This window comes from Punica granatum, chromosome 4, assembly GCF_007655135.1.
Source record: "Punica granatum isolate Tunisia-2019 chromosome 4, ASM765513v2, whole genome shotgun sequence".
Classification (NCBI taxonomy): domain Eukaryota; kingdom Viridiplantae; phylum Streptophyta; class Magnoliopsida; order Myrtales; family Lythraceae; genus Punica; species Punica granatum.
In genome coordinates this window covers 34,575,195-34,589,388 of record NC_045130.1, presented here as the reverse complement: position 1 = coordinate 34,589,388, position 14,194 = coordinate 34,575,195, and the positions used below count along the sequence as shown (strand labels likewise).

The following is a 14,194-nucleotide window of genomic DNA, read 5'->3' as shown; positions in this document are numbered from 1 at the left end:
TTTATATATTTTCCGTGAGAGTACCTTGATTCATTTGCACTATACGACACAAATGAACGAGTTGTACTCTCACAAAAGACAAAATATGATTGGACGACGATTAGTGCAATCGCTTGTGAAAAGTTTATAAATGGGAATATAACATAAATAAACTTCAAATGCTAGTGAATTAGTTTCTTCATTGGGTGTCTCATTACTCAAATGTTATTCAACATTGTCAAATTGTGGTTAAAATTAAATTTACATATAATAATATTATATGACACAGTACAATAACTGACCTTCAGCTTTAATGAGATTGATGATTTTCACCCGTCTAAGCATGGCACGAGCATCAGAAAAATGTTTGAAACTTGATTGAAAATTTTCCAAAAAAAAAAAAAACAAAGGGGAAAATGAGCCTCCACCGTCACCTCCACCTGCCAGTCCATGGAAATGAAACCTACCGGCCTCTGCAGAGAAACCTCTTCGGCTTTCGGAATCTCAATCTGGTGATTAGTTCTCAGCTGATTCAGCTCTTCCATCTCTCTGATCTCCCCAGCTATGGCCTCTAATGGAGCTTCCACGGTCAGTTCTCGGTCCTCTGTCTGCATTTGCACGCACCCACGCGTCTGCACTGTGCCCAGTTTTCTCGTTCAGCTAGCTGTTCTAGGGTTTATGGTGGTTATTTCTGCTGCAGAGAGCTGGAGATGCGGAGAACAGCTTGGAGAAGATCAAGCGGCAGCTGGCCACGGGCTCCGGTAGGAACCTGCTGCAGGGACCACTCCTCAAGCGATCCGAAACTGTGAGTCCCGGTGCCCCTTTTCGTCTATATGTATCAGTGTATGTGAATTTTGATGATCTAGTGATTGTGTCTCGATAATCCGTTGCTCATTGGAGGTCTACTCAAAGCTTTGAATTTTGAGCTACGATTGGTGAATGGGGCTTATCAGGGTGGCACGCAGAGAGAAGAAAGTAGGGGCTTTGTTGAGATTTAGGCCATTCTGATGAATGTCGGAGATAGCAATACTCATAAATTGAGTTCCGGTGGATTTTCTTTTGTCAGTTTGGAGAAAGGATTTCTTGAGCTAAAGTGCATGCATCGGTCTATTAGGATTAAGTTTGTGCAGAGTTTTTTGGAGAAATCAAAAGGGTTTCTAGATCTTTGTGCATGAATTACTAGTGCCAGGTTCGATCGTCGGTAGTTAATTTGATCAGGCTCGAAAGATGGACGCTTGTTATAGTTTGTTCGGAAGTGGCGACATTTTGAATCCTATAAACCTACTGGATGAGGCTAGATAACAGTTCTTTTATACTCACAAAAGGGACTAGTTCCTGCTATGAAGAAATACAAGAGGAATGCTGGCTGTCCGGGTTGTGAGATGCTTCATTCTGTCCATGAAGATTACATTAAGTAATTGACCAGTTAGAGGACGAGACAAGTTCTGGACAATCTGTCCATAGGGATTCAGACTGTAGGATTTGTTTATCAAGCTACTATGCTTATCCAAAGAAAAAGAAAAAGGAAAACTGGAAGTCAATGATATATTTTCTGCAGTTTAGAATGAAAATGGATGAAATGCTAATTTGAATGGATTGTCCAGTCCAGACTGGAAAAAGAAATTGCTTGATATTTTTGGGACAGTGTGCTCCATAAAGCTTGTGTGAATCTGGGAATTTTACGGTCACAAAGTTCCTGTGATATCCCTGCAATAATTCTTTGTATTGATAGATAGCTTCTGCTCTTGTCTCTTCTAAATAGCTGAGGAAGTGGAATGAGCGATGGGTGATCCTTGACCCTACCACAGGGAGAATGGAATACAAGTAGGCTTGCTGTCCATGAGATCTCCATCATTCTCTCTTTATCGCTGAAATGCTGGCGGTAAAATTTGCTTTTTTGTTGTTCCATTTTGTCAGGATTAGGAGAAATGAACCTGCAGTCAAGGGAACCATTATCTTTGATGCAAACAGCACCATTACAATATCTCCTGTGAACTTTCAGTAAGATTTAGATTCATAAATTGTACAAGCTCTGTGATGCATTCAGCTAGCCTTTTTTCCTTTTGGCAGTGGATTTGACTTATTGGTTGATACTGTTTCTCCCTCCTCTTCTATGTGATATTTCAGTGGGTTGCCGAAGTATGATGGCTGCTGTTTCTGTATCCTCTTCTTCACTGTTCAACAAGTTCTTTGACAATTCTCCTTTATGTTTATTTCTTAAAGTTATTATGCTTAATATATGAACTTCATCCATGAAAGTGGATACTTAACTTTACTGGTAGATATTGGCACCCCAACAAAGAAAGACTATTTTCTCTGTGCTGAAACTCCTGGGGCAGCTAGAGCTTGGGTCGCGACACTACAGTAAGTACTTGGTAACCTGCTATTCAATATTTGTCTATGTCAAACCATATGAAATCCATTCATGCTTTACCTTATGAATGGCAATAACAATTGGAACAGTTTCATCCTTACTGTCAAAAAAGAGCAGAGATTTTAGCACATTTTCAACCTTACTCAAAAGAATAAAGAAAGTTGGCCAACCTGAAAAAAGAAAGTTAAGTGGAGAGGTGACAGCATATATCTAGTAAATAAGGTCCTAGAGCGGTTTTAGGAATTTCTCTTGCTGTTGTTAATGTACAATACATATGCTTATGTTTTACCATCATTTCCCTTTTCCACATCAGTTCATCGCAGTTGGTTCTGAAGGCTCATAAAGAAGCTGTGAACTCCTTAAGCGGTAATGGCTCCGCAAAATTGGGAACTGTGGCAACTGTAGTTGCTGCAGCTAATTCGACGGCTCTAGAATGTTCAAAAGAAATTGAGGCAGCAATGCAGGTGTCAATGAGAAATGCTCTGGGAGTGATGACAAATAAACCAATTGACGGTCCAATGGATGATTTGACTATCATGAAGGTACAGAAGCAGTAATTTCTTTCAACATATTCACAGAGATGATATTGATTGAATGTAGATTGCCAATTGTAATCATCTTGATGTGGAGAATTTGGGCATCTTTTTTACATGTTAATATGTGAGCCTCACTAGAGTTCAATTGCATGAGACACCTTTCAGGGCCAATGTATGGGTCCCATATTTTTACTATGTAATAATTTTGTAGTATCAAAGATTGCTTTAGGCGAGCCATTTCATTATCACCACTTGGATGACTGCCATCCTACTTGTGATCTTTTAAGGATTCATACATATGCCTGATTGGGCTGCTTTTCATAGGTGAACTGTGTGCATGCAATCTCCTTTTTTGGTTCTTGATATTATTCTTCAGTTACATTTTCGTGAAATATGTTGTATATGCTTTATCAGCATATGCTGTTAAGGGTCACTCTGATTTTCGCCTTGATAGATTATTGCTGCTTTCACCTGCTTCTATATTTGAGGGAAGCAATCACCTGAATGTTATTATTGACCTTAAATATTCTAAGAGAGAAAATGTGTTTGCAGGAAACGCTTCGGGTTAAGGATGAGGAGCTGCAGAATTTGGCTAGGGATCTCCGTGCACGTGATTCAACTATTAAAGAAATTGCTGAGAAACTCTCGGAGACTGCCGAAGCTGCTGAGGCTGCAGCATCTGCCGCTCACACAATGGATGAACAAAGGAGAATAGCTTGTTCAGAAATTGAACGCTTGACACAAAAATATGAGAAGCAGTTGGTGTCGTCAAAGACAAAGGTTGGATGACTTCTGATATATTTTTCTACTTTTTCTGTACATTGTCTAGATTTAAATTTTATGACTTCATGGGGATTCTTCTCTTGCTCATAAAAACTTGTTTTTTCAACAATTTGATTTCATTTGTCCATGACATGTTTGGTTTTGCATGACCAGCTAAAAGAATCTGATGAAAAGGTTGCAGCCCTGACTAGGGAAAGGGATCAATTGATTAAGCAAAGAGACTCCGCCCTTCAGGAGGCACAGCTCTGGCGTTCAGAGCTTGCAAAAGCTAGGGAACGTGCTGTCATACTGGAAGCAGCTGTGGTACGGGCTGAGGAGAAAGTGAGGGTAACAGAAGCAGATGCTGAAGCTAAAATAAAGGACGCTGAGCAGAAAGAGTCGGCCGCAATGAAGGACAAGCAAGAGCTTCTGGCATATGTTAATGTGCTTCAAGCACAACTTCAAAGGTCAGTTTTCAATTTCTGAACAGGTTCTAGAGTTGGTAATTCAATGGTAGGATCTTCACCCCTTAATTTCTTGTCTTATGTTTGCACTAAATATTGCAGTGGAATACCGTCTGTCTTCTTCTCTAGATTAGGGTCGTAAGATAACATAAGGAATGTCAGTATCTTCTTAGAACCGACATATCTTCAATGTCAATATCTTCTTCGATAGTATTATAAAGACAGCACCTTTCATTTGCCGCCTCCTTGAATTCTGAAATTTGAGTTGCAGACTTACAATTCTTCACTTTCAACGTAACTTGTATATAGTTTGGGTTCCTGTGAAAAACTTTGCTTCACTCCTTGTGATGCATACATCACCATCTTAGATAATAAAATATTTCTCCCCTTTTTAACTGAACAGACAGCACATCGACTCGAAGCAAGTGTTTGAAGAGAAGGTTGAGTTCTGCTCGGACATGACGAAACATGTGGACTCGTCTGAGGAGAATGTGGACAAGGCCTGCCTCAGCGTCTCTCGAGCAATCCCTGTCTCTGGAGAGAGCGTGATCCACATGTCAGAGGACCAAGCCAATCCCCAGCCAGTTCGAGAAGGTGAGTGGAGTGATATCCAGGCAACTGATGCGAGGATTGCTGATGTTAGAGAAGTGGGCCCACCTCAGGTGGAAGCCGGCAGCTTGGACATTCCCGTGGTTCATGACACCCAAGAACAAGGAGTGGCCTCTTATCATCATCAACCTTGAAATATGAATCCAGCAGGGTAGATATTGCGACCGAACAGTTCCAGCACAGATGACGGCAGTCCATATAAAGGGAAAACAGAGAAGCTGTGTTAGTCATAGGATGATTTGATCTTCTTGTGACCTAATTGATCAGACATGTCTGTTCCATCAGAAATGAATGCTTCCGGTTTTATCTTCCATGTGTATACAATAAGCTATCCATGGTATATGTGTAGTCCTCCCCAGCTTTCCGAGGAGCTTTCATGTAATGTAAATCTTTCGATGGTTGATGAAGATTGTATCGGTCTTGCTATTCTATGCCGGGACATTGTGGATTGATGACTGGTATTCAGCGTGGATATTGATATGAACCATGCCGGATCCTTGGAGTCATCACACGGGCCAAGGGGCCTTTGACTCCCTCGCCTGGCACTTGTGTTTATATGAAAAAAATATTCTGAGACTCTTAATTTGGACGAAAGCAACTCGTGACGACTTTTCTTAATTTGGACTCTTTCTTTGCCTGGACCTTCAAGGAATTGGAGGTGTCCTCTGCGAGACAACTGGTGACATAATTGGTATGTTTGCTGCTCTAACTGGCATTATTGTATCGAATCCCGGCGAGCTTCTTGCCGTTAAGAAGGCCCTTCATCTGTCGTCTTGCAACTCATCGCGGTTCAGCTCTTGCTTGGTAATCGAGTGGATTCAAAAGCATATGGTTCGCCTTGGAATTATAAGGATATTTTTACTGACTTTTATCTCTTGGCTCTTCACTTCAGCGCCATTAGCACTCCTAAGGAAAGCCACTTGTCCTCTCTGTTTTGCTCTGTTCCTCCCGTACTCCCGCATTCTCTTAATGTACTGAGCTTTAGGTTTTAATGAAATTTCATTGAATTATATATATAAAAAAAAAATGAAAGAATTATTCGCTCTTTGTTTGGAGCCCGTGATTAGAAGCCCTCGGGCCTTGCAATTAGAAGCCCTAAAGCCTGAGAGCCTGGGCCTAATAGGAGTTAGAATTCTGATTATGAAATTACATGTAAAGCGCTTACAATATGCCATTGCCTGGAACTACTACGACCACAAGGTTTTAGGTTCGATTTTCATCGATGTGATTTTGCATGTCTCCTTAATACTCTTTCCCTTATTTATATTTTAGATCCGTGGGCATCTTTTGTAACCGAAAAAGACTTTACATTCGAGGTCTATGAACATGTAATTACATTAACGGGCCCTCATGGCATGTGAATAATCCAGCAAATATTACATCGAAAATCTATCGTCCGTCATCAGCATAATAAGATGGAACAACCGTTATCGCCACAGACAGTGCTACTTATTTACTTGTACAGGCCCGTGTTATTGTGTAAAGTAGTAATTTCGTATATCAGAAAGGATTTAGAAAGAAATACAAAGCATCTATAATCAGTAAAGACGAGCTATACGTGACTTCTTTCGTAACTATGTACAGTCAAAAGCTTGGGAATGGTGATGAATGGCCCGCTCGACGACGGATCTCAGCTCATCCCAGTTACTCCCGTAAGTTAGCAGATCGTCGCTGCTTGCATTCCAAAGTCCGGGATGATGATAGTAAGATCCTGGAAATGGTGGCAGACTATAAGGAGGCATGGAATTGAAATGACCTGCTAGAAACAAGGGGTTCCGGTCATCCACGCAAGTGTTATCCATGGCTGCTCTTGTTAGGTCCCTGTTCGGGCGGATCATCGAATCTGTGAAGCTCATGTACTGTTCACTGCTGTGTTCAGACTCGAAGCTGCTGCTGGTTTTTGAACATGAGTCAGTGATCGGGTTATTGCACTTGACAGTATTGGTGTTTACGTGTTGTTTCGGATCTGGTGTGTACTTCCTGTGAGTTGGGATCCTCTTGAAAATCCTGCAGAGGGTCCAAACTTCCTGCCAATACAATAAAAAGGAAGAATTCTTCGGTAAGGCTTTGGCCATTTTCCTAGACATATCGCATGTACCGATAATTGGACAAATACGAATTATTTGAGAACAATAATATTGGAAACACAACGTTAGAGGAGAAGAGCGATGTATTGATGATCAATAATAGAATTCCCGAATATATACAAAACTTTTGATCAATTATTGATACCCTAATAAGAAACGGTGACAAAAACTCTGTCCTGGTTGTGCTTAAGATATATTGAATGAAAGGGATGCAACTGAGACTGAGCCTTACCGCTTCTTGAGCAGTGTCCTTAGTATGAGGAGCAAGACCTGCACTATTATTCTTGGTTATGGGAGGGAGCCTGAACTCGTGCATCATCCAGTCGGTCTTGGTGCCTTTCCCTGCGCTCCCGCGATAGTAAACTAAGGATTTCTTGAGACCTATGCACTCATGGGGCTCATTGGCGGCGTATATCGGCTTGTCAATTCCAGTGGCTTTCCAGAAGCCCGAGCCCGTGACTCTGTTGGGCCTTATGCTATTCCTGTACTTCCTTCCTCTCATGCAAAAGAAGTACCACTCTTTCTCCCCGACATTGCTAACTTCTTCTTTGCCATCCCAACAAAAAACATTGTATCAGATAGTTTCGAGACAAATCCACTTATCGTATAGATAGTCTCTTCACGCATACATATAGTGCAAAAAATGTCCCAACTAACAATATAAACGTACCAGACTGGACATGAAGTGGTGGCAATAATATATATGTCTGCTCATAAAAAGTTTGAAGATCTTATACCCCAATAATGCGTAATGATTCAGTACGTGTTTTCTATGTTTCTAAAACCTTCTTAAAACAATAAAGAGAACTAACAAGGGATGGTCAATCAACAAGTTAATTACACGATGGACGGTTCACTTTTGCAGATAAACTGACGCAACAAGTATTGTTACGAAACAATTAGCCCTACTAAGCAAAAGCTATTATGTTCTTAGGGAAATAACCTCTTTCTTGATCGTGGCTAAGCACTAGTATTCAAGCTTATTATCGATATGAAATGCCCTGAGGATGCCTGACTAGCGATCCGACAACCTTTGTCCCGTAATAGTTACATAATCATTTCGAGGATTCTTTGAGTTGGACTTCACCTTGTATATATATGCATCAAACCATGAGTCGTGACGAGGAGACTGGATACGGTTTCGGCCATATTATGAACGAGTTGACCAAGAGAAAGTACCTTTTGTCATATCGTTACATTAAATAGAAATATGCAGTCTAACTCGTATAAAATGGTTCCTCGAGTTCAAAACTGAATAAACAGAGTATGGAAGATCACGAGCTAGGCGGCCTTACTCGGAAGATCCCAAGGATCGTATTTGTATATGTCGATCTGCTTGATAACTTCTAGCGGTTTCTTCTCCACCTTCCTCCTCAGGTAGAACGATACGAGCTCCTCATCGGTCGGGTGAAACCGAAACCCCGGCAACTTTATGGTCTCTTCTTCATCGTCTTCTTCCTCCTTACTGTTCTTGCCATTCATCTTTGTTATTGCCACCTCCATGATCGATCTCTACTCCCCCTCTCTCTGGCTCTCTCTCTCTCTCTCTCTATATGGTTTCATTCATTAAAAGTCTCGAAGGAGAAGGGCTTTGTTTATAGGGTTCGGAGACATTTTCTTCATCATCATGTGATGGGGTCCACATTTTGGTCAAAGTCTGGAGCTCTGACATCTTTTTTTATTGGATTTTTTTGATGAATTTTTTTTCCTCTATAATAACCCCTCTGGAGATCAGAACGGCTCCACAGCTACCATTAAATGTTCTATTCGTTCGAATGGATAAAGGGCTCAGTGAGACATTCAGAACAGCTCTCATAGAGTAGAGGATAAGGGTCTACTAACGCAAGCGCTTTCATATTTAAGTCGAGTTTTAATCCTTTGATCTCCCATTTGAAAGAGAAGTCCTTTATCAGCTGGACTACCACATTGATAGTGATTTTTTATTTTTTATTTTTATGAATTAAGAAATTGGATTGAGTCGTCTCAGAAGCTCTATATATATATATATATATATATATATATATATTCGATATCTATATATATCCTAGTCCTCGTGTTTTTTTCTATGACTAGGGTTTTTTTCCTGCAGCAATAATTATTTTTTCAAATGGAATTTATCATGTTGCTTTCCCTTTCAATCAAAGCAAAAAAATCAATCCAGCAAGGCTTTTTCAAGATACGGAAAGACATTTAATTCAGAAGAGCAAAAGAGATACGTAAGAAATTAACATTGAAGGTTTCAAGATAGACATTTAGTTCATCCTTCGAGAACATGCGAGCGCCACCCCTCCCCCCCCGGTCTACGCTGCCTAGTATCCAATCTCATGAGTTCTAATTAATTCAAGCTCTAATTTAAAAGATCCAACTAAAAGATAAAATGCTCACAATTGTGAATTTTCTACTATCACAAGATCCGAACCTCAAACCTTACTTAAGAGTAGTAGACATTGAACCGCCCGAACTAACTCATGTTGGTGTATATTGGCATTTCACGTAGCTGTATATGTGAAAATGGAGATGTGATTGGATCAGCCTGATAATGACCTTTTGATGCACATATATACAGCTGATTGATATGTTTTCCGAATTATAGAGTTTTGTGACTTATAGTATTTTTTAACAAAATTATAAGTAATAACATTACGATGTTAATTAGTAGTAGCATATCTAAATACTATGACGTTATATACTAATTTTGGGCTTTATAAGAGAGACTTGGGCATGGTTTTCATAAGTACTCTTGCAAATTTCTTTGCTTTTGGTTCATATTATTTTATTTTACTTTATTTTTTTCAATATTTAATTAATAAAAAAGAAAGAAATTGTATCCTTTAGTCATGTTGTTTTATTAGGCATAAATTTAAATGAATGAATTATCAAATTCATAAAAAGAAAACTATTTTTTTGGTATTTTCGTAAAAAATTTTCTATCATCACAATTCAAACCTTGATTAATTCATTGAAATAATGGCTGTTACTATTTACATGTACTATTTGTATTATTTACCAAACTTAAAAAACTTCATTTTTTTTACTTTTAATATTAATTTTCACCATTAATTAGATTATTAAGTAGCTCAAATTTGTAGCCACCGGTTAAGAACCCAAATAATTTTGCCACCCCCACTTCCGTATTCTGTCTTACATTTAGGTCCGACCATCAATTCTTTTAATGAAAAACTCAAGTGGACGTTTATGTGGCACTAATGATGTCAAAATTAAATTGCAACAAAAAGGCATCGTTTTAGCGAATTTTCTTCTTAAATTTAAATAAACATCGATTGGACAGACACCTCCCTTGCAGGGGAGGTCACCGACGGCATGTGACGACCCGACGACCTCCCCTTAGGTCTATGGCCGCTCGTCCGGGGGGGGGGGCTGGCTGGCTGGCTGGGGGCGCTCACCCCCACCTGCAGTTAGTGACCTCACCTTAGGGCCTACCTTTCTCGTCGGCTCCCTCGGCCGATCACTGTCCCTTGAGGGGAGGTCACCAGGGGCATCACTTGCCACTAGGACCTCCCACGAAACAGAGAGTAAGAACGGGGCAAACCAATTGGGGACTCCGGTCACCGCCCTCTAAGGGGAGATCATTGGGGCCTTACGCTCTCTCACTTATGGAAGGGGTAGATCGGGCTAGGGGCTCCCCAGTAGGCCACTGCCCTCTCAATCCCAATTGGTCTACTCCCAGGTTTATTCAGAAATAAAAAAAAACCATTAAAATGATGTAATTTTTGCAATTTCATTACAAAATTGTATTTTTGATATCTTTCGTGCCATATAGATGTCCACATTAGCTTTCTGTTAAAGGAATTTATAACCGGACCTAAATGTAAGACGGAATCGGAACTGGAGGATTGAAGTGGTGGCAAAAATTATTTGGTTCCTGAAGTATTGGCTCGCTACTAATTTGAGGATCAAAGTGATAATTTACTCTAATTTATTGTTAATATTTTTCTATTTTTCGTAAAACTTTGAGCGGAGACTCTTACATTGACCCCACTTTATCAACTTTCATTATCGTCTAAAGCAACCAATTGGCCATTATAAACATCTTAATAGTAAACTCTTGCCATTAAATTTTGCACAATTAATTGTATCAAACGATAATGTAAATATACGAACATGCGATGCACAAACACCATAATATGTATAAATAATAACACCATCCGGTTTGTGCATAAGCCATCGATACTAGTGTACCTATATTATTATCACAAACAAAAACTGTTATGTTAAATTAATCGTCCAATTTCTCTTCTTCTTTTTTTGAACAAGTAAACAATGAGATAAACTGAATTTAACTGATAGTTACATGATCGTCAGAGTATAATTAATAAATAAGAGATGTTGAATTTATCTTGAAAAATGGAAATTCAACAAAGCTTAATAAAAGTCAGGTAAAAGCGCATGTTTATAATGAATTAAAAATAGACAACTTTTTGGAATTCTTGAAGTATTTATTTGTTGAATAGCATACCATCGATCAATACATTACAAAACAAAGTCAACCTCAGTGGCCCTGTTTGTGCTTTGACTTATTCACCTTTTTGTCTTTTGCCACCAGAGAAATTCAAACACAGAGACCCTTTCATTTATTTTGATCTATAAATATATATATATTATGGACAAATTAACAACAATCAGCTAAGTTTCGAGTTTTTGACACTATTTTCACCTATAAGCGCGCTTTCTAAACTTAGCATGTTATACTACACTATCTAATTTTCTTATCAAATTTAGCACGATTAAGGCCTTTGGCGGCTACATCTGGGCGGGGAGCTAGCCGTGGTCGATGGTAAACACCCGCTGTCAGCTCAACTTTCATTCGGCATTTTTAACGGACTCCTAATAGTGTGGTAAATTTGACCCAAAAAAAAGGTTTGTATTGGCATGCTAAATTTAAAAACCGTGCTATGAAGTGAATATAGTATTAAAACGGTGTAAGCTGGTGCTATTTTTTTTTCTATTTTATACATTGAAAATTATCTTTAAGAAGGCTCTCGTGAGTATGAATCAGCCCAACACTAGAAGATCCTCTGATGACCAAATTTTATTCACATATAATAAAATACATATTTTATATATTTGAAAAAAAAAGGAATGGAAAACGAGCCTTCTTGGACCAGAGAAAATTCGCGTTGACTTGTGCACTCATGTTTATTCTAAATAAGCAATCATTTATCAACCGAAAAAAATAAAATAAGCAATCATTTAAATATTAATCAATTCACTGTTAATATTGTCATATGAGGTATAAGAGGAATGAGTAAACATTTCTTCATCGAGAATTTGTTGCTTGCAATGTGACCAACAATTGGTCAATCTAATTAATCAAGTACCCTTCCATTGTTTATTTTATTTGTTCTTTATGAAGATAATCGAGTTTTACAAGCGAACCCTACACAGTTATTTGCTAACATACCTTATTGGTAACCATAATAAAATAAAAAATTAAAGGAAAAAAAACAACGAGGTTCGTTGTTATTTTCCTGATCTTCTATTGCGGGTTAATTAATTGCCGCTACAGAAAAATGACTTTTACTGACGCTTTTTAACCTGAACTAAGAAAATGAAGCTAAATATATATATATATATATATATAGAAAAAGGGGGGGCGTGCGTCTTTTTTTATAAAGTAATATTAAGTGCATGGTTTCATTTCTTAAAGAACAAAAAGCCATATTTTCGATTTATAATTACATACAAATACTTTTCATCCCCAAGAAAAAAATCCACATAACAGATTACGGACATGTAGAAGGCAAATAGAAAACTAGAGGATTCAAAGGAATTATCATAAAGATATTTCTATTTAAAATAATCATATATTATTTCACCCGCAGCGGTGTATTATCACGTAAATATATGTATGTATGTATGTATGTATGTATGTATATTGACATTTGATATATATAGTTCATAAGTTGCCTTCTGATGATAGCATGACGAGCATTTTTTTTCCTATACCCTTGACTTTAAGCTTAAGGTGAGGTTAAAGAGGCATCGATACTCGATAGCATGACTAGACAAAATCGATTATCGCTTAAAATTTAAGTACGTACAAGTTATATCTTTCAACTTGTTCTATCAGTTGTCTCCATCTGGTCCACGACTCAGAAAGAGAGCGTTATTGCTTTAAATTCGAGAGAATCGCATAAATGGTGCTATAAGTTTGTCCATTTTTTTACATCGAGTCTTATATGTTTCATTTTGGCCTTTTCAATCCTAAATTTTTGCTCCGTTAGATACTTATGGGTCAAATCGTAACTGACCATTAATCGGTGCTGACCCGGGACGTAAACGACGTTAAATCTTTTTCACCTGTATTTAAAATGATTATAAAAGAATTATTGCGTGATCCTAAAAGCTTTTCATTTCCTGAATATGAGTCTTACAAGTTCAATTTTATAAAAAGCAATCCTAAATTTCTTCAAAAATTGACAATTTTGGTCAGTTCCATAACCGGCCGTTAACGAATGATGTCGTGGACTTAACCCCGTGAAAAAGCTTACAGCTGGTAGTTAAAATGGCACATGTAGACCAACCATCGCACGCCATTTCAGAAAATTCTTAAAGATTTTAAAAAATAAAAGCTAGAAAAGAAAATTTAAAAATTAAATAAGATTAACCAAAATTAAATAAAAAGTACAAAACATTCAATTTTTTAAATTTTAAAAAATTAAAAAATTTGAAAGTTTTTGAAAAATAGAAGAAAAGTTCAGAAAAAATTACATAAATTAATTATTATGGAAATTTTGAACATTTAAAAAAAAAAAGAAAATACATAAAAAAAAATTCAAATTCAAAAAATTACAAAAAGTTCATAAATTTTTTTTAAAGATTCAGAAAAATTAAATAATAAATCAAAAGTTAGGAAAATAATAAATATTAAAAATAACTTTATAAAACTAAAAAAAGTGGAAGATAATTTTCAAACTAATCGAAAAATAAGAAGGGACTGGGTAGTTACCAAGATATCAAGGGGGATCTTCCGGCCATCCCTTTCTACGATGAAGTCATCAGAGGCTCTGGCTAGAAACCTTCCCCTTTGTGATCATTCCCTCCTCCCCATCTCTCTCTTTCGAAGAGAAGATGAGGGAAGGATCGGGAGTTGGGCTCCCCCTTCCGGCCACCTCAGCCTACCGGCGATGTAGCCGGAGCTCCAAAGCTTCCAACAGCCTCGTTGGGAAGGAGGAGTTGCCTGAAGAAGTCCCTCAATTAATCTAGCCCTTTCCTTTTTTGTTTCTCTGCTCGAAACAGAACGATGGGGGGCTTCCTTAACCTTATTTTTTTATTATTTTTTCTAAAATTTTTTATTTTGAACTTTTATTTAAATTTTTTCTGAACTTTCTTATTTTTAAAAAATTTTAAAAATCTTTAGTA

At 37.9% G+C, this 14,194-nt stretch overlaps 2 protein-coding genes across 3 annotated transcripts; one reads left to right on the top strand and one right to left on the bottom strand.

The window, feature by feature from the left end:
- Window positions 1–407: 407 nt before the first annotated feature.
- On the top strand, window positions 408–5,233 carry LOC116204850 (switch-associated protein 70). Its single transcript, XM_031537183.1, has 10 exons — window positions 408–567; window positions 680–784; window positions 1,742–1,803; window positions 1,897–1,980; window positions 2,107–2,138; window positions 2,262–2,343; window positions 2,667–2,895; window positions 3,442–3,669; window positions 3,826–4,118; window positions 4,519–5,233. The coding sequence occupies exons 1-10, from the start codon at window positions 544–546 to the stop codon at window positions 4,856–4,858; spliced, it is 1,479 nt and encodes a 492-aa protein (XP_031393043.1). The 5' UTR covers window positions 408–543; the 3' UTR covers window positions 4,859–5,233.
- A 776-nt stretch (window positions 5,234–6,009) lies between these two features.
- On the bottom strand, window positions 6,010–8,378 carry LOC116204851 (transcription factor JUNGBRUNNEN 1). Of its 2 annotated transcripts, none has more exons than XM_031537184.1 (3): window positions 8,107–8,378; window positions 7,044–7,357; window positions 6,010–6,751 (listed from the first exon to the last, which is right to left on the bottom strand). In XM_031537184.1, the coding sequence occupies exons 1-3, from the start codon at window positions 8,312–8,314 to the stop codon at window positions 6,299–6,301; spliced, it is 975 nt and encodes a 324-aa protein (XP_031393044.1). In that variant the 5' UTR covers window positions 8,315–8,378; the 3' UTR covers window positions 6,010–6,298. The 2 variants fall into 2 exon arrangements, with proteins under 2 accessions (XP_031393044.1, XP_031393045.1); XM_031537185.1 differs by having other exon boundaries at window positions 7,044–7,354.
- Window positions 8,379–14,194: the final 5,816 nt, after the last annotated feature.

Excerpts from the sequence above, each read along its gene's own strand:
- LOC116204850 (XM_031537183.1), top strand. The coding sequence starts at position 544 with ATGGCCTCTAATGGAGCTTCCACG. Across the intron at positions 1,981-2,106 it reads ATATCTCCTGTGAACTTTCA|TGGGTTGCCGAAGTATGATG; the intron begins GTAAGATTTAGA and ends GTGATATTTCAG. Across the intron at positions 4,119-4,518 it reads CTTCAAGCACAACTTCAAAG|ACAGCACATCGACTCGAAGC; the intron begins GTCAGTTTTCAA and ends TTAACTGAACAG.
- LOC116204851 (XM_031537184.1), bottom strand. The coding sequence starts at position 8,314 with ATGGAGGTGGCAATAACAAAGATGAATGGCAAGAACAGTAAGGAGGAA. Across the intron at positions 7,358-8,106 it reads CGATCCTTGGGATCTTCCGA|AAGAAGTTAGCAATGTCGGG; the intron begins GTAAGGCCGCCT and ends GGGATGGCAAAG. Across the intron at positions 6,752-7,043 it reads AGGACACTGCTCAAGAAGCG|GAAGTTTGGACCCTCTGCAG; the intron begins GTAAGGCTCAGT and ends TTGTATTGGCAG.